Source organism: Vanessa tameamea, chromosome 2 (genome assembly GCF_037043105.1).
Source record: "Vanessa tameamea isolate UH-Manoa-2023 chromosome 2, ilVanTame1 primary haplotype, whole genome shotgun sequence".
Classification (NCBI taxonomy): Eukaryota; Metazoa; Arthropoda; class Insecta; order Lepidoptera; family Nymphalidae; genus Vanessa; species Vanessa tameamea.
In genome coordinates, this window is record NC_087310.1 from 4578210 (window position 1) to 4605266 (window position 27057).

Below are 27057 nucleotides of genomic sequence, written 5' to 3' on the forward strand. Positions count from 1 at the left end.
CTAGATACACCAGACTGCTTACAGAGCTCACTCTCGAACAGGCTATTTAGAGCTGTCCATACGAAAAACAGTCTTCTCTAATATCTACTCTAAAATTTGACATTGTACTTTATTAATTGTCATGGTGAAGCATACTTTAAGCGCGAAGTGTACTCTCTTGAAATTAAAGGGGTATTCTGATGGTATCAAATATATTATAGTAGAGTGATAACTGTAACCTATGAAATTACGATAGAGAACCCTTAATATTAGACTGGAGCCGTGCCATAATTTTTGAGGTCTTAAATTCCTCAGTAACATTATTGGCGCGCCAATCTCCGAACATAAAAAATGACGGGCTTCAAGACTAACCAATATACGAAATTTCAACCCCTATTTCAACCCTTAGGGGTAGAATATCCAGACGCTTAAATACATATCCACTCATTTCTAATTAGTAGCCCAAAAATAAAGATTCATGTTTCTAATTTAAAAATGACGGACTTCCATACAAAATTTCAACTCTTATTTCACCCCATTAGAGGTAGTATATCCAGAAACGATAAAATAAATATGTACTCATTTTTAATCAGTATCCCAAAAACAAATTTTCAACCCTTATTTCACCCTCTTAGGGGTAGAATACGCAGAAACGCTTAAATACGTATCTACTCATTTTTAACCAGTATCTCAAAAGTAAATCTTCATGTTTCTACTTTAAAAACTGACGGACTTCCATAGTATCTTTCAACCCTTATTTCACCCCCTTAGAGGTTGTATATCCATAACTCCTAAAATACATATCTACTTATTTTTAATCAGTATTCCAAAAATAAAGTTTCGTGTTTCTTCCTTAAAAACTAACGGACTTCCATACAAATTTTCAACCTTAATTCCACCCCTTAGGGCCACAATATCCAGAAGCACTGAAATACATATCTACTTATTTTTTGTCAATATCCCAAAAACAAAGTTTCATGTTTCTACCTTAAAAAATAACGGACTTCCATATTAACTTTCAACCCTTATTTCACCCCTTTAGGGGTAGAATATGCGGAAACGCTTAAATATATATCTACTGATTTCTAATCAGTATCCCAAAAATAATATTTCACGTTAGTAATTTAAAAAAATTACGGTATTCCCTACAAAATTTCAATCCTTATTTCACCCCTTTAGGGGTAAAAAATCCAGAAACGCTTAAATACGTATCTACTCATTTTTAATCAGCATCTCAAAAATGAAGTTAACCTGTTTCTAACTTTAAAAATGACGGACTTCCATACAAACGTTCAACCCCTGTTTCACACGCTTAGGGATTGAATTTCCAAAATTCCTATCTTAGTGGGTGTCTACTCAATAAAAAGATCCTACTCACCAAATTTCAAGGCCCTAACTTTAATAGTTTACGCTCGACGATGATGAATCAGTCAGTCAGGACTTGTTATTTTATATATATAGATAATTACACCATATTTTGAAGGGCTCTTACTTACAAAACTTACACGGCGTCAAAAGGTCGGTTAAATTTACATTTCTCTTAATTTTTATTAATAAAAATTTTGCTCTAAATATAAATACAAAACTAAATAGCAGTAATGCTCTTGTACGATGACGTTACCATACTATAAAATTATATTTACACTAAGCACTACAACTATGCTATGCTCCATTCCTTAACTCTATACATATTTCCATCTCATTTAGAGCTAGCTACCCGAGGATATCTCAAATCCCCTATGCTATGTAATTAAGGAGAAGAGTGTCACAGGTTCTTAACACTCCAATGTAAATTTAAAAAAAAAACTTGTGACTGATAGGAAAAAAAAGTGCAAATTTATTTGTAGTATTTTTAATTGTTTAATTTATTGGAGAAGAAGAGGAAATGCTATATATGATGTTTAGCATATATCTTTTAAGTTTTTCTGATAACAGAGGAACTAAAATATACTAAACTCAAAAATACATTTCACGAACAAATATCTAAACAAACAAACAAACTCTACAAACTCTAAACAATTACCTGTGGAAACATTGCAGCATGTGTTTCGTGTTGTATTCGCCGCTCCCTTTGCTTCAAGAAAGCGCCTAAGTTGTGTCTCCCTCCCTACTTTTCATTGCCATTTTAATATTATAATCCCTGGTCTCACGCGATGCAGTAGTCTCCGCCTTTCAAATGAAATCTAATCCATCCTAGGTGAGTCTCAGTTTATTAATATAAACCATAAAATCATAAATAAAGATATAAAAAAGTATATCAAACAATATAAGATTGTATATAAATTGTACAAAATATTTCGTTGGACATATTTCCGTTACAGAATCACTATCAATGTAAACAATTTGATAATCATACTGGTTATCTGAATCATATCGAAGCATCCAAAATTACGCAAAATCTTATTTTGATTAATAATAATGACATGTTAGAGAATTTGATATGAGAAGTTAATCGAATCTGAAATCATTATAATTACATTGATAATAAATATGATAATTAAAAGGGAAGAGATAAAAAGTATTATAAATACAGTTGTATCATACATTGTTGTATTGGTGACAGAAACCTTCATCATGAAACTCTTGGTGGTCTTGCTTGCCTCAGTAGCATGTTAGTATTTTTCACCGGCACTATATACCTTTACTCATTGTAATAAAATTAATCAGAAAACAATAAATACATATAAATAATTAAAAAAATATAATTCCATTTTTAATTTAAAATTTGTTATATTTGTTTTTTCCAGTATGCGCTGGTAGTGCAATTCCATTGGTGCCATTAGATAACAGTCATTATGTGGAAGGCGAGAGCCGTTACATTTGGATGCCTGATGGTGAGGGTAAGCCCCATCTTGTAGATTTGCAAGCTCCCGTTGATGAAGAGTTTCTTCAATCCAGAAATGGTGCTCGCAATGAGTACTGGCTGTTCACAAGGTAAAATTTGTTCTCATATATTTGCATCCTAAATATAAGAATCGCTTGTTACGATTACTATATTTTACCTATTTTTAACGTTTGCAGACGTAATCCAACCAACAGCCAAATTTTGGTGAACGGCAACGCGAACTCAATCCGTAACTCCAACTACAACGGAAACCGCCCCACCAAGGTCATCGTGCATGGATGGAACAGTAACGGAAACACAGCGCAAAACAATCAAATCACAGCCGCTTTCCTTGCGGTCGCAGATGTCAACGTCATAGTCCTAGACTGGAGAAGTACTGCCAGTGGACTCTACACCACATCCGTGAGAGCTGTTCCCGATGTTGGCAGACATCTTACGAATTTCCTTATCTTTCTTTTCAATACCGCTGGCGGCAACTGGAACAACCTCCACTTAGTTGGTCACAGTTTGGGCGCTCACGTAGTCGGTAATGCCGGACGCGCTAGTAATAACCGACCAGTCCGAGTAACTGGTATGTACTTTTATTTTAAATTCCTTTCTTATTTATAGAAGTGAAACTTATGAATAAAATTGTTTATTTTTGTTTTTTTTTGCCAAGAGGCACGACAAAGTTCTCATGAAGCATTTTCATTTCATCGAGTTTCAAATCTCAACAATTCTACGTTCACTCCAAAAATCGATATAATTACTATGTTCTATTTTAGGTATGGATCCCGCTGGTCCTCAGTGGGGTGGTAACTCAAATGCTCTAAACCGCAACTCTGGAGTATACGTTGAATCTATTCACTCTAACGGTGGTGCTCTCGGTATCATGGACCCTATTTCTGACGCTGACTTCTACCCCAACGGTGGCAGAAATCAACCCGGCTGTATAGAGCCCATATGCTCTCATTCACGTGCACCACAACTGTTTGCATCTTCGATCAGAAGTAACCACTTAGTGGGAAGACGTTGCAATAACCTCAGTCAGGCTCAAAATAATCAGTGCACAGGAGCTACATTAGTCCTTGGTACCAGCAACTTGGGCAAGCGAGGGTGTGTTTATACTTAAATTTTATTTTAGATTTTATAAAACAAAAAGGAATGTTCATTTATTTCCGTTCAGCTCATAACCTTTTTTGACAAATGAGCTGTAAGTTGTTGTTAGTTGTTAGATTTGTCTTAGAGACCCGCGTATTATGCAATGTCATATTAAAATCAACATGGTAGATATAACTTGCATAATACGCCAAGTGACAAAAACAAAAAATGAGAAATTCATCAGGTACCAAATAAATGGCTTTCATTTGATAATATTTGTTACTTTTTCGTTCTTTAAAAAACTCTTAAAGATATTAAAGATTATTCTAAAATGTTCGTGTCGTGCCTATTTCACTCTACGATATGATAATACGATCTTCAACCGGATTGTAATGATAAAAATATTTTTTCAGACAAGGATTATATGGACTAAGAACCGGTAACAGCTGGCCTTTCTAAGAACTTGAAAAAAGGAAACTATAGAAGAAATATTGCTCTGTGATGCATGAAATTCCTGTATATATCATCTTAATAAATCATTTTTAAGATATATTTTGGTTTATTCCTTTTTTTCTTTGATTATAAGCTTGAAATAACAATATTTATAAATAACATAACGAGACCTTTTTTATGTTTTATCATCTAATCCGGAAAAATCACATGATCGTCTGTAGTGACATCAATTAAATAAGAACATTAGTAACATTAGTATCCTAACTGGCAAGTTCAGAAGGGAGTGAAACGTATTTTTATCATAGTTCTTTCTACGAATACATACAAACGAAACGAGATTGGAAGGATAGTAATTAAATAATTATATGTCTGCGAGTATTATTTTATTATTATATTTTATCTGATTTTGACTTCACATTAAACTAGTTTTAAGCTTAATTTTAGCGTCCAAGTTATGGGTTAAGTTTACTTTCATGCTATTCTTAGTTGTATAAGTTAAATATCCTGATAAAATATTTCCTATATTTACAAGTAAATTATTTACCTACTGTGCACGATACGCATGTGTAAAATCTATATGTTATCTTTTTGTAAATCTACGAAATACATTCGTTGATTATTATCTGATACAGAATATCTATCATCTATCTAATATCTAGTAAATATGGTGTATGATGGGGGTATTCCCGATCATCATTTTGGAAGGTATATATGGTCAAATTACATAAAAGAGGTATTTTTTATTTAATTATTTTTATTTAATCTAATAAAAAATATTTATTATCAGCTCGGAGTGCTTTTTAAATCCATATGTTCCACCTGCAACAAATGCAATTTATTACTTGTTTTGTATTTTATTTTTAATAATTACAAGTTAATTATAAATAAATAGAAAAACTTAATACCTCATATTTGTGCGTTAACCAAGATCTCAGAAATGGTGCGAAAAGTCTGGAGTCAATTTTATTTTTCGATGATCTTAAACTAACAAGGCAAGCCACTATTACCGTCACCGAGCAACCAAGACCCGTAAACCATAAGTATGAAATCCTATAAATATATGACACCTCCCTAAGACCAATGTAAGAAGTTGTTACACAAACACATAATATAAAATGAGAGAATAAACAATAGGTAAATTTACTAACAATACAATTTGCAAAATATTCCAATGTAAATTAAAAAAAAATCTTGTGACTGATAGGAAAAAAAAAAAGTGCCAATTTATTTCTAGTATTTCTAATTGTTCTAATGTAATGGGGAAGAAGAGGAAATGCAATAAATATACTAAACTCAAAAAGACATTTCACGAATCTATAATCTAAACAAATACCTGTAGAAACATTGCAGCATGTGTTTCGTGATGTATTCGCCGCTCCCTTTGCTTCAAGAAAGCGCCTAAGTTGTGTCTCGCTCCCTACTTTTCGTTGCCATTTTAATATTATAATCCCTGGTCTCACGCGATGCAGTAGTCTCCGCCTTCCAAATGAAATCTAGTCCATCATAGGTGAGTCTCAGTTTATTAATATAAACCATAAAATCATAAATAAAGATATAAAAAAGTATATCAAACAATATAAGATTGTTTATAAATTGTACAAAATATTTCGTTGGACATATTTCCGTTACAGAATCACTATCAATGTAAACAATTTGATAATCTTACTGGTTATCTGAATCATATCGAAGCATCCAAAATTACGCAAAATCTTATTTTGATTAATAATAATGACATGTTAGAGAATTTGATATGAGAAGTTAATCGAATCTGAAATCATTATAATTACATTGATAATAAATATGATAATTAAAAGGGAAGAGATAAAAAGTATTATAAATACAGTTGTATCATACATTGTTGTATTGGTGACAGAAACCTTCATCATGAAACTCTTGGTGGTCTTGCTTGCCTCAGTAGCATGTTAGTATTTTTCACCGGCACTATATACCTTTACTCATTGTAATAAAATTAATCAGAAAACAATAAATACATATAAATAATTAAAAAAATATAATTCCATTTTTAATTTAAAATTTGTTATATTTGTTTTTTCCAGTATGCGCTGGTAGTGCAATTCCATTGGTGCCATTAGATAACAGTCATTATGTGGAAGGCGAGAGCCGTTACATTTGGATGCCTGATGGTGAGGGTAAGCCCCATCTTGTAGATTTGCAAGCTCCCGTTGATGAAGAGTTTCTTCAATCCAGAAATGGTGCTCGCAATGAGTACTGGCTGTTCACAAGGTAAAATTTGTTCTCATATATTTGCATCCTAAATATAAGAATCGCTTGTTACGATTACTATATTTTACCTATTTTTAACGTTTGCAGACGTAATCCAACCAACAGCCAAATTTTGGTGAACGGCAACGCGAACTCAATCCGTAACTCCAACTACAACGGAAACCGCCCCACCAAGGTCATCGTGCATGGATGGAACAGTAACGGAAACACAGCGCAAAACAATCAAATCACAGCCGCTTTCCTTGCGGTCGCAGATGTCAACGTCATAGTCCTAGACTGGAGAAGTACTGCCAGTGGACTCTACACCACATCCGTGAGAGCTGTTCCCGATGTTGGCAGACATCTTACGAATTTCCTTATCTTTCTTTTCAATACCGCTGGCGGCAACTGGAACAACCTCCACTTAGTTGGTCACAGTTTGGGCGCTCACGTAGTCGGTAATGCCGGACGCGCTAGTAATAACCGACCAGTCCGAGTAACTGGTATGTACTTTTATTTTAAATTCCTTTCTTATTTATAGAAGTGAAACTTATGAATAAAATTGTTTATTTTTGTTTTTTTTTGCCAAGAGGCACGACAAAGTTCTCATGAAGCATTTTCATTTCATCGAGTTTCAAATCTCAACAATTCTACGTTCACTCCAAAAATCGATATAATTACTATGTTCTATTTTAGGTATGGATCCCGCTGGTCCTCAGTGGGGTGGTAACTCAAATGCTCTAAACCGCAACTCTGGAGTATACGTTGAATCTATTCACTCTAACGGTGGTGCTCTCGGTATCATGGACCCTATTTCTGACGCTGACTTCTACCCCAACGGTGGCAGAAATCAACCCGGCTGTATAGAGCCCATATGCTCTCATTCACGTGCACCACAACTGTTTGCATCTTCGATCAGAAGTAACCACTTAGTGGGAAGACGTTGCAATAACCTCAGTCAGGCTCAAAATAATCAGTGCACAGGAGCTACATTAGTCCTTGGTACCAGCAACTTGGGCAAGCGAGGGTGTGTTTATACTTAAATTTTATTTTAGATTTTATAAAACAAAAAGGAATGTTCATTTATTTCCGTTCAGCTCATAACCTTTTTTGACAAATGAGCTGTAAGTTGTTGTTAGTTGTTAGATTTGTCTTAGAGACCCGCGTATTATGCAATGTCATATTAAAATCAACATGGTAGATATAACTTGCATAATACGCCAAGTGACAAAAACAAAAAATGAGAAATTCATCAGGTACCAAATAAATGGCTTTCATTTGATAATATTTGTTACTTTTTCGTTCTTTAAAAAACTCTTAAAGATATTAAAGATTATTCTAAAATGTTCGTGTCGTGCCTATTTCACTCTACGATATGATAATACGATCTTCAACCGGATTGTAATGATAAAAATATTTTTTCAGACAAGGATTATATGGACTAAGAACCGGTAACAGCTGGCCTTTCTAAGAACTTGAAAAAAGGAAACTATAGAAGAAATATTGCTCTGTGATGCATGAAATTCCTGTATATATCATCTTAATAAATCATTTTTAAGATATATTTTGGTTTATTCCTTTTTTTCTTTGATTATAAGCTTGAAATAACAATATTTATAAATAACATAACGAGACCTTTTTTATGTTTTATCATCTAATCCGGAAAAATCACATGATCGTCTGTAGTGACATCAATTAAATAAGAACATTAGTAACATTAGTATCCTAACTGGCAAGTTCAGAAGGGAGTGAAACGTATTTTTATCATAGTTCTTTCTACGAATACATACAAACGAAACGAGATTGGAAGGATAGTAATTAAATAATTATATGTCTGCGAGTATTATTTTATTATTATATTTTATCTGATTTTGACTTCACATTAAACTAGTTTTAAGCTTAATTTTAGCGTCCAAGTTATGGGTTAAGTTTACTTTCATGCTATTCTTAGTTGTATAAGTTAAATATCCTGATAAAATATTTCCTATATTTACAAGTAAATTATTTACCTACTGTGCACGATACGCATGTGTAAAATCTATATGTTATCTTTTTGTAAATCTACGAAATACATTCGTTGATTATTATCTGATACAGAATATCTATCATCTATCTAATATCTAGTAAATATGGTGTATGATGGGGGTATTCCCGATCATCATTTTGGAAGGTATATATGGTCAAATTACATAAAAGAGGTATTTTTTATTTAATTATTTTTATTTAATCTAATAAAAAATATTTATTATCAGCTCGGAGTGCTTTTTAAATCCATATGTTCCACCTGCAACAAATGCAATTTATTACTTGTTTTGTATTTTATTTTTAATAATTACAAGTTAATTATAAATAAATAGAAAAACTTAATACCTCATATTTGTGCGTTAACCAAGATCTCAGAAATGGTGCGAAAAGTCTGGAGTCAATTTTATTTTTCGATGATCTTAAACTAACAAGGCAAGCCACTATTACCGTCACCGAGCAACCAAGACCCGTAAACCATAAGTATGAAATCCTATAAATATATGACACCTCCCTAAGACCAATGTAAGAAGTTGTTACACAAACACATAATATAAAATGAGAGAATAAACAATAGGTAAATTTACTAACAATACAATTTGCAAAATATTCCAATGTAAATTAAAAAAAAATCTTGTGACTGATAGGAAAAAAAAAAAGTGCCAATTTATTTCTAGTATTTCTAATTGTTCTAATGTAATGGGGAAGAAGAGGAAATGCAATAAATATACTAAACTCAAAAAGACATTTCACGAATCTATAATCTAAACAAATACCTGTAGAAACATTGCAGCATGTGTTTCGTGATGTATTCGCCGCTCCCTTTGCTTCAAGAAAGCGCCTAAGTTGTGTCTCGCTCCCTACTTTTCGTTGCCATTTTAACGCTAAAATTAAGCTTAAAACTAGTTTAATGTGAAGTCAAAATCAGATAAAATATAATAATAAAATAATACTCGCAGACATATAATTATTTAATTACTATCCTTCCAATCTCGTTTCGTTTGTATGTATTCGTAGAAAGAACTATGATAAAAATACGTTTCACTCCCTTCTGAACTTGCCAGTTAGGATACTAATGTTACTAATGTTCTTATTTAATTGATGTCACTACAGACGATCATGTGATTTTTCCGGATTAGATGATAAAACATAAAAAAGGTCTCGTTATGTTATTTATAAATATTGTTATTTCAAGCTTATAATCAAAGAAAAAAAGGAATAAACCAAAATATATCTTAAAAATGATTTATTAAGATGATATATACAGGAATTTCATGCATCACAGAGCAATATTTCTTCTATAGTTTCCTTTTTTCAAGTTCTTAGAAAGGCCAGCTGTTACCGGTTCTTAGTCCATATAATCCTTGTCTGAAAAAATATTTTTATCATTACAATCCGGTTGAAGATCGTATTATCATATCGTAGAGTGAAATAGGCACGACACGAACATTTTAGAATAATCTTTAATATCTTTAAGAGTTTTTTAAAGAACGAAAAAGTAACAAATATTATCAAATGAAAGCCATTTATTTGGTACCTGATGAATTTCTCATTTTTTGTTTTTGTCACTTGGCGTATTATGCAAGTTATATCTACCATGTTGATTTTAATATGACATTGCATAATACGCGGGTCTCTAAGACAAATCTAACAACTAACAACAACTTACAGCTCATTTGTCAAAAAAGGTTATGAGCTGAACGGAAATAAATGAACATTCCTTTTTGTTTTATAAAATCTAAAATAAAATTTAAGTATAAACACACCCTCGCTTGCCCAAGTTGCTGGTACCAAGGACTAATGTAGCTCCTGTGCACTGATTATTTTGAGCCTGACTGAGGTTATTGCAACGTCTTCCCACTAAGTGGTTACTTCTGATCGAAGATGCAAACAGTTGTGGTGCACGTGAATGAGAGCATATGGGCTCTATACAGCCGGGTTGATTTCTGCCACCGTTGGGGTAGAAGTCAGCGTCAGAAATAGGGTCCATGATACCGAGAGCACCACCGTTAGAGTGAATAGATTCAACGTATACTCCAGAGTTGCGGTTTAGAGCATTTGAGTTACCACCCCACTGAGGACCAGCGGGATCCATACCTAAAATAGAACATAGTAATTATATCGATTTTTGGAGTGAACGTAGAATTGTTGAGATTTGAAACTCGATGAAATGAAAATGCTTCATGAGAACTTTGTCGTGCCTCTTGGCAAAAAAAAACAAAAATAAACAATTTTATTCATAAGTTTCACTTCTATAAATAAGAAAGGAATTTAAAATAAAAGTACATACCAGTTACTCGGACTGGTCGGTTATTACTAGCGCGTCCGGCATTACCGACTACGTGAGCGCCCAAACTGTGACCAACTAAGTGGAGGTTGTTCCAGTTGCCGCCAGCGGTATTGAAAAGAAAGATAAGGAAATTCGTAAGATGTCTGCCAACATCGGGAACAGCTCTCACGGATGTGGTGTAGAGTCCACTGGCAGTACTTCTCCAGTCTAGGACTATGACGTTGACATCTGCGACCGCAAGGAAAGCGGCTGTGATTTGATTGTTTTGCGCTGTGTTTCCGTTACTGTTCCATCCATGCACGATGACCTTGGTGGGGCGGTTTCCGTTGTAGTTGGAGTTACGGATTGAGTTCGCGTTGCCGTTCACCAAAATTTGGCTGTTGGTTGGATTACGTCTGCAAACGTTAAAAATAGGTAAAATATAGTAATCGTAACAAGCGATTCTTATATTTAGGATGCAAATATATGAGAACAAATTTTACCTTGTGAACAGCCAGTACTCATTGCGAGCACCATTTCTGGATTGAAGAAACTCTTCATCAACGGGAGCTTGCAAATCTACAAGATGGGGCTTACCCTCACCATCAGGCATCCAAATGTAACGGCTCTCGCCTTCCACATAATGACTGTTATCTAATGGCACCAATGGAATTGCACTACCAGCGCATACTGGAAAAAACAAATATAACAAATTTTAAATTAAAAATGGAATTATATTTTTTTAATTATTTATATGTATTTATTGTTTTCTGATTAATTTTATTACAATGAGTAAAGGTATATAGTGCCGGTGAAAAATACTAACATGCTACTGAGGCAAGCAAGACCACCAAGAGTTTCATGATGAAGGTTTCTGTCACCAATACAACAATGTATGATACAACTGTATTTATAATACTTTTTATCTCTTCCCTTTTAATTATCATATTTATTATCAATGTAATTATAATGATTTCAGATTCGATTAACTTCTCATATCAAATTCTCTAACATGTCATTATTATTAATCAAAATAAGATTTTGCGTAATTTTGGATGCTTCGATATGATTCAGATAACCAGTATGATTATCAAATTGTTTACATTGATAGTGATTCTGTAACGGAAATATGTCCAACGAAATATTTTGTACAATTTATATACAATCTTATATTGTTTGATATACTTTTTTATATCTTTATTTATGATTTTATGGTTTATATTAATAAACTGAGACTCACCTAGGATGGATTAGATTTCATTTGAAAGGCGGAGACTACTGCATCGCGTGAGACCAGGGATTATAATATTAAAATGGCAATGAAAAGTAGGGAGGGAGACACAACTTAGGCGCTTTCTTGAAGCAAAGGGAGCGGCGAATACAACACGAAACACATGCTGCAATGTTTCCACAGGTAATTGTTTAGAGTTTGTAGAGTTTGTTTGTTTGTTTAGATATTTGTTCGTGAAATGTATTTTTGAGTTTAGTATATTTTAGTTCCTCTGTTATCAGAAAAACTTAAAAGATATATGCTAAACATCATATATAGCATTTCCTCTTCTTCTCCAATAAATTAAACAATTAAAAATACTACAAATAAATTTGCACTTTTTTTTCCTATCAGTCACAAGTTTTTTTTTTAAATTTACATTGGAGTGTTAAGAACCTGTGACACTCTTCTCCTTAATTACATAGCATAGGGGATTTGAGATATCCTCGGGTAGCTAGCTCTAAATGAGATGGAAATATGTATAGAGTTAAGGAATGGAGCATAGCATAGTTGTAGTGCTTAGTGTAAATATAATTTTATAGTATGGTAACGTCATCGTACAAGAGCATTACTGCTATTTAGTTTTGTATTTATATTTAGAGCAAAATTTTTATTAATAAAAATTAAGAGAAATGTAAATTTAACCGACCTTTTGACGCCGTGTAAGTTTTGTAAGTAAGAGCCCTTCAAAATATGGTGTAATTATCTATATATATAAAATAACAAGTCCTGACTGACTGATTCATCATCGTCGAGCGTAAACTATTAAAGTTAGGGCCTTGAAATTTGGTGAGTAGGATCTTTTTATTGAGTAGACACCCACTAAGATAGGAATTTTGGAAATTCAATCCCTAAGCGTGTGAAACAGGGGTTGAACGTTTGTATGGAAGTCCGTCATTTTTAAAGTTAGAAACAGGTTAACTTCATTTTTGAGATGCTGATTAAAAATGAGTAGATACGTATTTAAGCGTTTCTGGATTTTTTACCCCTAAAGGGGTGAAATAAGGATTGAAATTTTGTAGGGAATACCGTAATTTTTTTAAATTACTAACGTGAAATATTATTTTTGGGATACTGATTAGAAATCAGTAGATATATATTTAAGCGTTTCCGCATATTCTACCCCTAAAGGGGTGAAATAAGGGTTGAAAGTTAATATGGAAGTCCGTTATTTTTTAAGGTAGAAACATGAAACTTTGTTTTTGGGATATTGACAAAAAATAAGTAGATATGTATTTCAGTGCTTCTGGATATTGTGGCCCTAAGGGGTGGAATTAAGGTTGAAAATTTGTATGGAAGTCCGTTAGTTTTTAAGGAAGAAACACGAAACTTTATTTTTGGAATACTGATTAAAAATAAGTAGATATGTATTTTAGGAGTTATGGATATACAACCTCTAAGGGGGTGAAATAAGGGTTGAAAGATACTATGGAAGTCCGTCAGTTTTTAAAGTAGAAACATGAAGATTTACTTTTGAGATACTGGTTAAAAATGAGTAGATACGTATTTAAGCGTTTCTGCGTATTCTACCCCTAAGAGGGTGAAATAAGGGTTGAAAATTTGTTTTTGGGATACTGATTAAAAATGAGTACATATTTATTTTATCGTTTCTGGATATACTACCTCTAATGGGGTGAAATAAGAGTTGAAATTTTGTATGGAAGTCCGTCATTTTTAAATTAGAAACATGAATCTTTATTTTTGGGCTACTAATTAGAAATGAGTGGATATGTATTTAAGCGTCTGGATATTCTACCCCTAAGGGTTGAAATAGGGGTTGAAATTTCGTATATTGGTTAGTCTTGAAGCCCGTCATTTTTTATGTTCGGAGATTGGCGCGCCAATAATGTTACTGAGGAATTTAAGACCTCAAAAATTATGGCACGGCTCCAGTCTAATATTAAGGGTTCTCTATCGTAATTTCATAGGTTACAGTTATCACTCTACTATAATATATTTGATACCATCAGAATACCCCTTTAATTTCAAGAGAGTACACTTCGCGCTTAAAGTATGCTTCACCATGACAATTAATAAAGTACAATGTCAAATTTTAGAGTAGATATTAGAGAAGACTGTTTTTCGTATGGACAGCTCTAAATAGCCTGTTCGAGAGTGAGCTCTGTAAGCAGTCTGGTGTATCTAGCCCACGAAAGTCGAACCATAAATGAGGTCTTATATTAACGTAATATTTTAATTTTTTTTGTAATATAATCAATTTCCACGCGAGCAAAGCCGCGGGCAACGGCTAGTCTAGATATAAAAGAAACAAAGCTGAGTTTATCAGTGTAAATATAATTTAAGTAAGCTGTATGAATCCGTAGAATAAATATAAAACTGATACTAAATATACTACAGAATATACTACAGAATACTACAGAATATAAAAGTTCATGGCTTTTTGTCATTAGACAATACAAACCGCTATGTCCCTGCGTTTTAAATATGTAATATCTTCGAATTTATTCAATTAAATTACATGCTGTTAAAGGCCATATTGATCTATATTAAATGCATAATGTATTTAAGGTACTTTATTGGATAAGGATTAATACTGTATTGCTTAAAATCTCTTTGAAAATAAATATTCCATTATTTCTCGTAAAAAGTAAAGGATAAAAAATGGTTATTGTGGGTTATCCCTAAGAGATAAACATATACCATCGCAGACTTTTTTGCAGACCTTTTTAAGGTGGACAATATGAATACAGTAGTACATTATTTTTATCTATCTTGTAGGGTTCAGCCAGCGTTTGCAATGTAAGCGCAAAAAAATGTGTTTATTAACATCACTTCAGAAACCTCGAAAATTATCAGTTTTTCTCAACTATATTATGCATGTATTATACTCATAAACCTTCCTCTTGAATCACTCTATCTATTTAAAAAAAACCGCATCAAAATCCGTTGTGTAATTTTAAAGATCTAAGCATAAACAGGGACAGACAGACAGCGGTAGGCGACTTTGTTTTATACTATGTAATGATAATGATGATGATTGACAAATCACACGTAATGCGTAAATCTAAAAAAATAGTGAATATATGATCAGATAAGACAGTACCTCTCTATAATTTTTAATGTAATTTAGGTGATAAGATATTCAGCACTAAGACAGGAAATAATTATAAAGATATTTATTTTAGATGTAGCAAATATTTACATTATTTTAACAATAATTTACAAATAACCTTATACTTATTTGGTGTTGACGCGAAAAATACCAGACCTGAAAATAAAATAAAATGTATTAAAAAAAAGATTAAATATAGATTTGTTTCTATGGACCTACATCAAACTTATCTTATGAATGATGTCACAATATTTGAAGGACGATACAGAAAATTCTAAAAGAAAGCCAATAACTCTGTATAATTTCAATCATAGCCAGTTGGCTATTTAAATAAAGAATAGTTTGTTATGACCGGCTCCTGTATTTAACGAATCGTCATTGTACACACATCAATAACGTTCATACGTCACAGGTGACTTCGAAACTTATGACAATATTTTTAAAGCGACGCGTTACTATTACGTCTTTAGAGAATTCATAAGGAAATCGAAACGTTTCTTGAGTATAGTAGGCATTATACTTTTTACAACTATCATTATCTGTTTAAATAGTTACAAATATCACATACCGTGACTTATTTAAATCGCTATTGCCCATGGGGTAAGGATCTCCGTTGCAGCGATTGCCTCTTACATCGTTTAAACTATTGCATTCATTAGCATTAAGATTGTTGTGTTTCACTGAAATTGCCATATATTCGTATCCTTTGCTGTGGGAACAAACGCTGATTAAGCAACCTGGCATAAAAGAACCTCCATTTGGATAGAAATCAGCATCACCCAACGGGTCCATATATCCGAACATTAAGGTATTTGTGTGAATGACTTCGACATATCGCGCGTCGGTTTTTTTCAGACGATTTGCATCGCCCTTCCAGAGTGGACCGGCGGGGTCTAAAGCTGCAAAATAAACTCATTGCATTTATTAATTTTATTAGCATTACAGATATGAAGCACTTATAGACCTCCTTGTTTTAAAAAAAATTGCGACTATGATAAAAGATAAACTGTAATTAAAAACCAAATGTTTTAATTTCATTTTCATTTTAATTCGTCTTTACATATAATCCTTTATACATAAGTCTTTATATATTTATCATGCCATATTACGTATAGCTGCTATAGTGCCGCAAAGAGACAATTATTTTATAATATATGTATCAAATTTCGCTCCTCAAAGGTCATCGTATTTGTAACGAATGAATGATTTTCTGTCACAAACTCCAATGTATATTATTTAATAATACTACTGACAAAAACTTAATCAGATTTTCATAAGCGACATAATTAATTTGTTTTCGGTGACATTAAATTGGAATTTAACACTTGTGAGACAACAGGCATGCAATCGCACACATAGACGATATTCTAAATAAAAAATAATAATTGCAAAATATGGTAATTTGTTAAAATTAATCTCGCAAATAAACTGTTAGTTAACGATCTTGTTCATTAATCAGGTACCTTCTGTTAGTTTTTTATTCATTTCATTGTTTCCACTTCCCAGCCAGCCGTGAACTAGAAACACTGTTGTTTTTGTTATATTCAAATCAGAGTTTTGTATACTGTTGACGTCATTGTAAGCGAGAATCTGCGCTTTTTTGGGATGGGATCTGAAATTTGTTAAACTTCAGTTAAGAGCATTGGTGAAGCTCACAGTAAAAGTTACAGCCCAGTTCGTAATATAAATCAGCAAATAATATTTCTAATATTTTAACGACGATATGTATTTTGTTATATATTATTCAGATTCATTATTATTGTTTTATATAAACTATATAAGCAGACGTAAATGGACCACATGTACTGTAAGTGGTCTACACAGCCAGTCGATTTACAACAAAAAATATTGATATATTAATATGATATTCAGTTAAAAAAATATCTTTTGTTTTGACGTAATACATAGTCTAAGGAGATGTGATGGTTCAGTGCTTAGATTATGTGAATATAAACCGATTACTCAAAATTCAAACCGGGACAAGCATCACTGCTTTGGTCAAGCCCGTAATCTCCTAATTCCCGAGGTGGTTATTTATTTTTAAAAAGCAGAAGACTAAATGGGTCTTGAAGCAAGTTTTTTTTTTTTTTTTTATAGTAGAGGTGGCAAACGAGCAGGAGGCTCACCTGATGAAAAGTGACTACCACCGCCCATGGACATCTGCAACACCGGGGGGCTTGCAGGTGCGTTGCCGGCCTTTCAGGAAAGAGTACGCTCTTTTCTTGAAGGTTCCTAAGTCGTATCGATTCGGAAAAACCGCCGGCGAAAGCTGGTTCCACAGAGTGGTTGTGCGAGGCAGAAAGTGTCTTAAAAATCGCGCTGTTTTGGATTTTCGGACATCTAGGTGGTGCGGGTGATATTTGGAATTTTGACGAGATGTCCGAAGGTGAAATTCAGCAGCCGGGATTAATCCGAACAATTCCTCGGAACATTCCCCGTGATAAATTCTGTAGAAGATGCAGAGCGATCCAACATCTCTATGCAAAGCCAAAGGATCAAGCAGATCGGAGAGGGCTTGATCGTCGATAATTCGAGCCGCTCTACGTCATCCAGAGTCGAGTTCGGCGCGAAGAGAGAGCCTAAAAGATCAGCTTTGTCCTTCGCGGTATGGGCCAATGACTCACCGTCCTTGTGCAGAGATGGAAAGGAAGGCTGACAGAAATTCCCTAAGACAGCTTTAGCGAGAGACCAGAAGGGACAGAAGTGTTCCTGAAGGGACATGCACCAGTATCTCGCCAATTCTGCCAATGTACTCCGTCTTCGCCTTAACAATCACGTTTTTGAAAGACCTAGAGGCAGAGTTATATTCCTTTCTGAATGCACTGGTCTTTACATCACGAGACGCCGATGCGTTAGCCTAGTCATGGTAACGTTCCCATTTTCGGCGTGAGGCCGTTTTGCAGAAACGACCAAACCAGGGCTGGGACTTGCCACCGATGGGCACAGCAGAATATGGAATGAACAGTTCCATACCCTGAAGCACCACATCGGCTACAGAATCAGCAATAACGCTCGGATCATCCGACGGGAAACAAACCTGCCCCCATGGGTAGGATGCAAAGAAGGACCGCATCCCATCCCAATCTGCTGACTTGTAGTGCCACACGCGGCGGCAGCCCACGAAACGAGGCACTGTACTCCGAACGGCACAGTGGTCCGACGAGCCCAAAGAGGGATCGACGATAATCTGATAGCTATCCGGATGGGAAGTCAGCAGAAGGTCCAACAGGGAAGGTGTATGATCCTCCACGTCTGGTATTCGCGTTGGCGAGGTGACCAGTTGTGTCAAATCATATGCTAAAGCGAAGTCGAGAACAGATCTACCCGCATGATCGGTAGTGCGTGATCCAAGCCATTCCGCATGGTGGGCATTAAAATCGCCAAGAATTACGATGCAAAGTGCAGTTTGCACGCATCAAGCGCCAACCTCGGCGCCTATGTTGCCTTCTTGGAGGAATTGGCGTCACCCTACAAGTGACCTTTTATATCGACCCTACTCGTGGGAACAAAATGAATACGAACAATGAAAACTGAAACCAAAACAAACCAAAGAAAACATAACAATTACTTCAAAAAAGCATTTTAGTTTGCATGCGCAAGAAGTCATTCTCTTGGAAATTTACTTATTGTAACACCAAAACAAACAAGTCCAAACGATAAGGTGCATGTATCTAGGATCAAATACATCTGATAAAAATGACGAACAAGCTTAAAAAAAAAAAAAACCCCGGCTAAACGATCAGGCGCCTATGAAAAGGAAAGCGGAACCTAGTCCTGAATGGACAAAGACAAGTAGTAAAGTAAATAAGACAAAATATACAGTAACAACAGAAAACAGATTTCAAATTTGCGAGCACCCGCCGCAAATGTACTTGAGCATAATTGCTATATTGTATTTCTTTATTAAATACTAAGTCCGTAGTAATATGACATATTCATTATTTTTTTTTTGTAACGAAATTTATTTCTATAACATGGGCATGTTAAAAAATAGGAAATACATATTTATATAGTATATTATATGTATATATATACACGTGTACCTAATATCGTGCACAGTAGTTTAATGATGTTCTTGATTCAAAATTATAAATTGATTGATTCAATGCCGATTCATGATAAAAACTTCACACAACTTAGAGCAGAATAAAAAGTAAAATCAAAATCAATCAAAATAATACTCGGAAAAACATAATTACGTAATTACTATCCGACCACTCTCGTTTAGCTTATAATTCAATCAATCATTTTGGAAGGTATATATATATGATCAAATTACATATTGAAGAAAAAAAGAGGTATTTTTTATTTAATTATTTTTATTTAATCTAATTATAAATATTTATTATCAGCTCGGAGTGCTTTTTAAATCCATATGTTCCACCTGCAACAAATGCAATTTATTAATTGTTTTCTATTTTATTTTTTAATAATTACAAGTTAATTATAAATAAATAGAAAAAACTTAATACCTCATATTTGTGCGTTAAATAAGATCTCAGAAATGGTGCGAAAAGTCTGGGGTCAATTTTATTTTTCGATGATCTTAAACTAACAAGGCAAGCCACTATTACAGTCACTGAGCAACCAAGACCCGTAAACCATAAGTATGAAATCCTATAAATATATGACACCTCCCTAAAACCAATGTAAGAAGCTGTTACACAAACACATAATATAAAATGAGTGAATAGGTAAATTTACTAACAATACAATTTGCAATGTGATTCTATTAAACCTACATATTAATGCTATTGTACAAAATGAAAGACTACGAGATTTTACTTGTATTACAGATTTTTTTTAAACAAAACCTAAACTCAACAATATCATCACAGAAATAAATGATTATTTAACGGAATTAAAAGAAATTTACCATTACTATACGAGCGAATCAAATTAAATTCCTTTGTTTAATATATGTAGTAGCATTACACTTACTTATTGATTGTGAAATTTAAAACTACCACCGGTTCAAAACATAAAATACCCTGACATGAGAAAAACCGGCGAAATAAACTCAGCTTTAAATATCAGCCTGTATCCCAATGTAGCATTGATATATATAATAAAATCATGATAATATATATTATAGCAAGGAACTTACAGTGATATTGCACCCATTTAAAACCACAATACTTATTTACTCAACAGTACATCTAATTGCAACAGCTTGACCGTCAATATATTTTTTAAATTGTTCTTGATTATATGTATTTATAAATAAGGCCTTAAAGCCTAAATGAGTATAAGCAGTCTTCCCTCTTACCCTTCAGTAATATCTTCGAGAATTGTCATGGGTTCAAAATTATAGGTACAATTGAATGTATGTCTTTCTTTCTCAACGAACGTTAGCAAACCTCTCGCCTGCGCCAATTGTGATTGCGCTGCCACCCACCACGCTGTTATTAAACCAGCAATACCACCGGTCAATGCACCCTGAAAACACTTTCTGTTGAAACACTTGGCCTCCACTGTTGACAGGAGGGCTTTTTTTTGCCCAGATGATCGGAATTGCGATTCAACGGGGAAATGCTGCTAGCATTCTTGCCACTATTCCACGCGGTTATGATTTATACACTAACTATTTTTAATTCATACTTGTATATATTTAAGGACTTAATGTTAATAATTCTCATGTAAATAAAAAATAAACTCTAAAAATAAGTTTTAAAGTAAAAATGAAAATTTTATAACTGCAAGTTGTACATGTTTTGTTTTAAGGTTTTAGGACATGTAGATTGTAGGTATGTCATATTATGTTATAGGATACCGACCACTCCATCAATAAAAGGCAAAAATAATCCCATGAGAAATATTCCAGCAAGCGGTCCCATTGATGCCGATGACAGGCTCATGGTAAGTTGTAAGACTGATCCTAATTTCTCTACCACAAACACCAAACCTACAAATAAATTAATTGAATTTGTACATCATATTAAAAAGGAAAATAAATATACTTTAAAATCCACCTGACCGATTTCGGCCTTCGCCTTTGTACTCTCATAGTCCTATGGGACACACTCGACTCTACAGGAGTGATTAGCTGCAGGCCCAATGAGATCACGTAGTTTTCAAGACCAAGGAGCGTACAACTGCGAACTTCATGAATCGGGCTGCTACTGAGAATCTTTTGACAAAACAATCGATTGACTCTACAGAAGCCAGTCCGAGTTAATACCACATATACATCATATATTCTACCGCCAAACATTACTAATATTATGTCTCATTTGCCAATCCACCTACCTAAAATAGCTTAAAAATATTTCTATTAGTAATCAAAATGCAATATTTTTCAAAGACTTCGTTCGATTTCGATGCAGTTTTTTTTTCAGATTTCTATATTCAAATATCTTCGAATAGTACGACCGATTAACTCAAAAATCTAATGAGATCTATATGTCGATGAACCCTACCAAACGCCGTGCCTTGCGAATCTCAATCGATTGATTCGTTCTTGAGATCGTACGACACAAAAATATATATACACACACAAACATACAACCAGGCTGTAAATAGTCAGAATTTTGAGAGATCAGAGAGGACTTGATTTTCGAGAATATTATTACGTCGAAACAGGACTCGATCAATACAAAGTATTGTTTGTATCAGTGTTCATGCCTTAGAATGATCGAGTTACAAATACAAGAGATTTCAATTATAAGATTGTAATACACATACATACATACATACAACAACAATAATAATTGACAGCTATTTGAGTAAGGAACGGCTTATTATTCTTATATTATAATCAATGAGACGTAATCTTGTTCCTTTATTTTAATAATACAAATAAAAAAAAACAATGTTAACATATTACCTACACAAATGCAGCCGAGTACAACAACCACAGATCTCACGAGTATTTGAGTTTGTTTTTGGCTGAGTTTATGGAAAAAAGGTTTCCAAAAATCTTCTAGTACGACGGCAGCCATTGAATTTAACCCTGTAGAAAGTGAGCTGAAACATTAAGTTATATTATACACATAAAACTAAGGTACGAGTTTATCTTATTACAAATAAATTATATAAGTATGTCAACTTTAATGGGTACAAATGTAAAGAACAATTTAAGCTCCAAGTCAATAATAGGTTTGTTATTGTATTGTATTATTTGACGTCGTAGGGTAACATTCATATATCATTACCCATCTCATCTAATGAGGGAAATCTCCTTTTAAATTTTTAATTCCCTATTTTTTTTATTAGTTGATGGTTAACCTATATAATAAAACTAAGTTCTAAATTAACAGACCTGTAATTTAAGCTCAGTAGTTTTAGCAGAGCATTGATTGTCAGAATAAACGATTTTGATTATTTGTTATGTCTAAGATTAAAGCTAAAACAAACCTCAAAGCAGCACTAAAAACTCCAGCTACAAATATCCCGGGCATACCCTTCCATTCCGCTAACACGTCCATCACCAACAATGGCAAAAGTTGGTCCTTCGCCAGTACCAATTTTGAATTTAAAGGATCGCATTCATTAAACCTTGCATAAGCTAGAAAGCCGCTATAGCTACAGATGGAAACGATTAAAATTACTCCAGAAAAAAATCCCCAAACTGCCCTGAAATAGAAAAATTGCAAATACTATAGCGACATATAATTACAAAATAATGTTATATTCCTGAGTGATTTCTGACATCGCGGCGACTTTTAAGATAAACTAGTTTACTGTGAAGAGCATGCAAGTTAAAACAAAACGTGTATTGACGTCATATTTTTAACTATTACATTTGTAAGTGTGCATAAATAATCAATATTTTCTTATTATTCATTTTGGAAAGTTTTCCATTTCTAGTTTGTCGAGAGAAAATATATTTATATTTAAGTTATATTATATATAAATGTACCTTTTTGACATTTTAACATTTGACAAAGCCAGAAATCGCTGCATCATAGACTGATTTACTGCTATGTTGCCGATCCAGTAGAATGTTGATCCTATCGTCACTGACCAAACCGAGTGCCGCTCCGTGAAATCTAAATTGCAACTAAAATCGTATTCAAAACTTATTAAATATTTATCTATGTAGAATATATGTTATTGACGATTATAAAATCATAATCCTACCTCGGGAATTCTAATCTGTTTGTAGCCCAATTTCTAGAGAATACTTCGTCAACCCCACCAACAATAACAGTTCCTTTGATAATTACTAAAAGCATAGCTCCGATCATAACAACTGTCTGGATAACATCAGTCCAAACAACTGCTTTAAGACCTCCCTAAAAAAAAAAACAAAACAAAGTAAAAGCCTATAAATTGGGCACCGGCTTTAACTCTTTGACGAGAATATTTTGTGCTGATTCTGCATGCAGGTTCCCTCACGAATTTTTCCTTAATTTCATAATTATGCATGTCTTTTTCTAATAGTATCAACAATAACACTTACCACACATGTATAAAATATACAAACGAGACACACGATTGGAGACACGATGTGTATATTCACACCTGTAACTATAAATAAGAAACATTCATGAAATGTTTTTGATTGTTATATTCTGTGACCCGGTGCTCGGCTAAAGTAATTTTTGTTTTAAAGTATTTTTTTTAGTAAGACAAACTATATCATTGGTCAAATCTATTGAAAAATTATAAAATACGGTATAACTAATACAAAACTATATTACGTAAGAGGGATATGTATGTATATGTGTATATAACAATATCTGTCCATTATTACCATAATTAGGTAAGGGATATTGGCCCTATTATATAACAGGTCAAATAATTTTGTAGTTAAAACCAAAATCTGTAGTACCTTGATTAAATGCGAGAGCAGGAACATAAATTACGATAGGTAGCCAAGCCATCTGCAAATAGAACAGTAGGTATTACTTCCCACACCTGTGCATCTTTCATAACTGTAGCAGTTATATTTAAATAGTTATCAATCTTAAGAATAAAACTAATAACATTAGTATAATTAACATTAAGATATCAATTTTCTACTTGCTTAAAAACTTGTAAAAATCGCGTACTTTACTCAAGCAGGATTTTACTAGCAGTTTTGAAAAGACATATAAGATAAATTCAATTTGAAGTGTAAGTGCTTCTGAATGTTGCAGAAGAACCTATAAGAAACTCATAAGTTACTCTTTTTCTTCAATCAAATTACATTATATATTTTATATAATGTAAATCGAGGAATTACAGACTAATATTTTATTATCGCCTATAATATAACCTTACATAGAATAATACGTCTTATTTACCATTGTTTCGTATATAGACTTTAAATGTAAAATTATGTGTTAACTATTTATATTATTATTTGCAGAAAATTACTATAGACATCATATTCTTTGGCCAGGGGAGGAAGTCAGAAGACTTGAAGTTAGGTTTCTCTTTACTTTTATATTTATTTCTAATATGTAGTAAATATATATGATAATGTTGTTGTAAATATTTTGTAAAACGACATTTTAATTCCTAACTAACGATAGGATTCGCAAGGGTGTTATTTTTTAATAAAGAAAAGGTTTTGATATAAATACAAATCCAATGTCCTATAGGGTATAACCCTATAGGTGAGGAAAACTCAGGAAAAATGTAGCTTGCTATCAATGATTGATTACACCTAAATACAAAACAAACTTTATCTCTTTATAATATTAGTAGATATAGACTAGCTGCTAAGCATCAAGATATCATAACTTTAATGTTTCCGTTTTTTTTTTATAATATTTCGCTTTAAGCCAATTTCTGTATCAACAACAATAACAGCCAGTAAATTTCCCACTGCTGAGCTAAGGCCTCCTCTCCATTTGAGGAGGAGGTTTGAAGCATATTCCACCACGCTGCTCCAATGCGAGTTGGTGGTTACACATGTGGCAGAATTTCGTTGAAATTAGACACATGCAGGTTTTCTTAAGATGTTTTCCTTCACCGCCGAGCACGAGATGAACTATAAACACAAATTAAGCATATGAAAATTCAGTGGTGCTTGCCTGGGTTTGAAACCACAATCATCGATTAAGATGCACGCATTCTACCACTGGGCCATCGCTACATCAGTGATAAATAAACAATTATTAACATTGTTATGATTATAATTTCCTACCTACTTAAAAAAGATTAAAATCTATTAATCAGTATTTTAGGTCTGATAAAGCATTGACGTCCATGTCAGTCAATCATAAAATTCATCAAGTTTCTTATCTGCTCCTGAGTAGAATCTTAATTACAAAAACAAATAGAGCTTATTTGATACCTTTGAGATTTATAAGATACCATTTTGATAAATTTCATAGTATATATTTAATGTAATAAAATAGTATGAATTACCAAATATACACTGAATATGATCGATCCAAACACTCTTGTCCTTTTATCGTAGCGTAGTTCTAAGTACTAAAAACATATGATAAGATATTAAAACAGTATTTTCAAACAGAACATAATTAAATCAAATTTGATAAGATTACCTCATATGCTGATGTCAGTTGTAACTCGTGTAACACGGGAATAAACGTGGTTGTTATGACAATACACATCATAAAGGCTCCGATCATAGTGAAAATATATGAACTACCGTATAAATAAATCTCCGTAGGTATCCCCAATAAAGATATACCTGAAATAAAGCTAGAAAGAATATTTTTTTAATAAATAAATAAAAACCAATATTTATGTGAAGATAGCAGTACACAGCCAGTTACCCTAATAGGTATTTTCTGCGATAGCTGAGCCCGAAACAAAAGTACAAATACAAATCAAGCACTTGAAAACTCAGTGGTTCTCCTAGGTTTGATCCGGACTTAGATTGAGATTCACCAGTTCAATCTAATAGGCTGTTTCGGCTCCAATAAAATTTTAATTTTAAATAAAATACGATAGTATATTTTAATATATAAAAATATATATACCTATATATATATATTTAATTATATAAGTACGGAATTAAATATTAATCGAAAGTGCCATAAATGTGCACTATTAAATTGGGAAGAAAATCACTAGCTTAGTGTTGTCAATGGACATATTATTTTTTTCAAACTTACCTAGCTACCAGAGAAAAACAAATTGGTACCAATTTCATATTCCTTCCCCCCATCAAATAATCCTTGGTTGATGTTTGCTTCTTAATAAATCCGAAATAAATACCTATTCCACCACACACCCCTAACATTATAACGAATATTGAATAATCTATCCATGAGAAATGTTGGAAGGATAACCTAACTGTGGACACATCACTTTCTGTACCAGACATGAGTGGAGTTTCTACTCCAAAGTTCACGTTTACCCTAACGTCTGACGAATTCCTAAGTGTTAGTCCAGAAGGCAATTTAACAATTGAACCCCACGGTTTTCCTTTTGTGCTATTTTAGTCCGTTCCTTTATTAATGCATCCTGTTGGATTAAAATAGATCTTACACCCGTGAGGACAGAAGGTCTTATTGTAAAAGGATGTTAGAGGTGTAATATTACGTTCCGTTGATTCGCATTGTGAAACATGATTTACGCATAACTTCGTCGGTCTTGTTGCTAGCTTATTAAATGTTACTGCGTATTCTTACCCCTAGGTTATCCTAGTTACGGGGTTTAGGGTAATTTAAAATGAAATTGTACCTTATTTATTTTTGAATAATTAAAGTGTTTCCATATTTGACATTATATTGTTCTCCATAGCAGCTAGAAGTTGATATGTTAGTGCTACGCTGCCATTCCTTGAAAATCCGTGCAGTCTGTAAAGTCGGATCTTTATCCGGTCATGTTTGGTTACCAATTTGCCATTCATTTTATTATGTTTCCATGCACATAAGATGGCACACATGTGTCTGTATATATCACCGTAAAATTCGAAATACCGTTAGATTATAATA

The 27057-nt window shown here is 33.3% G+C and overlaps 4 protein-coding genes and 1 long non-coding RNA gene across 6 annotated transcripts; 2 read left to right on the top strand and 3 right to left on the bottom strand.

Annotated features, from left to right (window-relative positions):
* The first annotated feature begins 2536 nt into the window (after positions 1-2536).
* On the top strand, positions 2537-4430 carry LOC135193525 (pancreatic triacylglycerol lipase-like). Its single transcript, XM_064216348.1, has 5 exons — positions 2537-2590; positions 2727-2913; positions 3001-3395; positions 3589-3919; positions 4318-4430. The coding sequence occupies exons 1-5, from the start codon at positions 2554-2556 to the stop codon at positions 4361-4363; spliced, it is 996 nt and encodes a 331-aa protein (XP_064072418.1). The 5' UTR covers positions 2537-2553; the 3' UTR covers positions 4364-4430.
* A 676-nt stretch (positions 4431-5106) lies between these two features.
* Positions 5107-5429, bottom strand: LOC135193611 (uncharacterized). Its single transcript, XR_010309325.1, has 2 exons — positions 5263-5429; positions 5107-5176 (listed from the first exon to the last, which is right to left on the bottom strand). It is a non-coding gene; the product is annotated as an uncharacterized LOC135193611 (long non-coding RNA).
* Positions 5430-6224: 795 nt separating this feature from the next.
* Positions 6225-8118, top strand: LOC135194778 (pancreatic triacylglycerol lipase-like). The gene is made up of 5 exons (XM_064220587.1): positions 6225-6278; positions 6415-6601; positions 6689-7083; positions 7277-7607; positions 8006-8118. Exons 1-5 carry the CDS (start codon positions 6242-6244, stop codon positions 8049-8051), a joined length of 996 nt encoding a protein of 331 aa, XP_064076657.1. The 5' UTR covers positions 6225-6241; the 3' UTR covers positions 8052-8118.
* Positions 8119-8794: 676 nt separating this feature from the next.
* LOC113401072 (sodium-coupled monocarboxylate transporter 1-like) lies at positions 8795-26529 on the bottom strand. Of its 2 annotated transcripts, none has more exons than XM_064220572.1 (13): positions 26233-26529; positions 25657-25816; positions 25517-25582; positions 23991-24042; positions 23619-23686; positions 23297-23451; positions 23076-23216; positions 22571-22789; positions 22041-22180; positions 20992-21119; positions 20484-20653; positions 8951-9116; positions 8795-8864 (listed from the first exon to the last, which is right to left on the bottom strand). In XM_064220572.1, exons 1-13 carry the CDS (start codon positions 26442-26444, stop codon positions 8829-8831), a joined length of 1713 nt encoding a protein of 570 aa, XP_064076642.1. In that variant the 5' UTR covers positions 26445-26529; the 3' UTR covers positions 8795-8828. The 2 variants fall into 2 exon arrangements, with proteins under 2 accessions (XP_064076642.1, XP_026496583.2); XM_026640798.2 differs by lacking the exons at positions 8795-8864; positions 8951-9116 and adding exons at positions 19533-19598; positions 19687-19852 and having other exon boundaries at positions 26233-26521.
* LOC135193543 (pancreatic triacylglycerol lipase-like) lies at positions 9858-11751 on the bottom strand. Its single transcript, XM_064216482.1, has 5 exons — positions 11698-11751; positions 11375-11561; positions 10893-11287; positions 10369-10699; positions 9858-9970 (listed from the first exon to the last, which is right to left on the bottom strand). The coding sequence occupies exons 1-5, from the start codon at positions 11732-11734 to the stop codon at positions 9925-9927; spliced, it is 996 nt and encodes a 331-aa protein (XP_064072552.1). The 5' UTR covers positions 11735-11751; the 3' UTR covers positions 9858-9924.
* Positions 26530-27057: the final 528 nt, after the last annotated feature.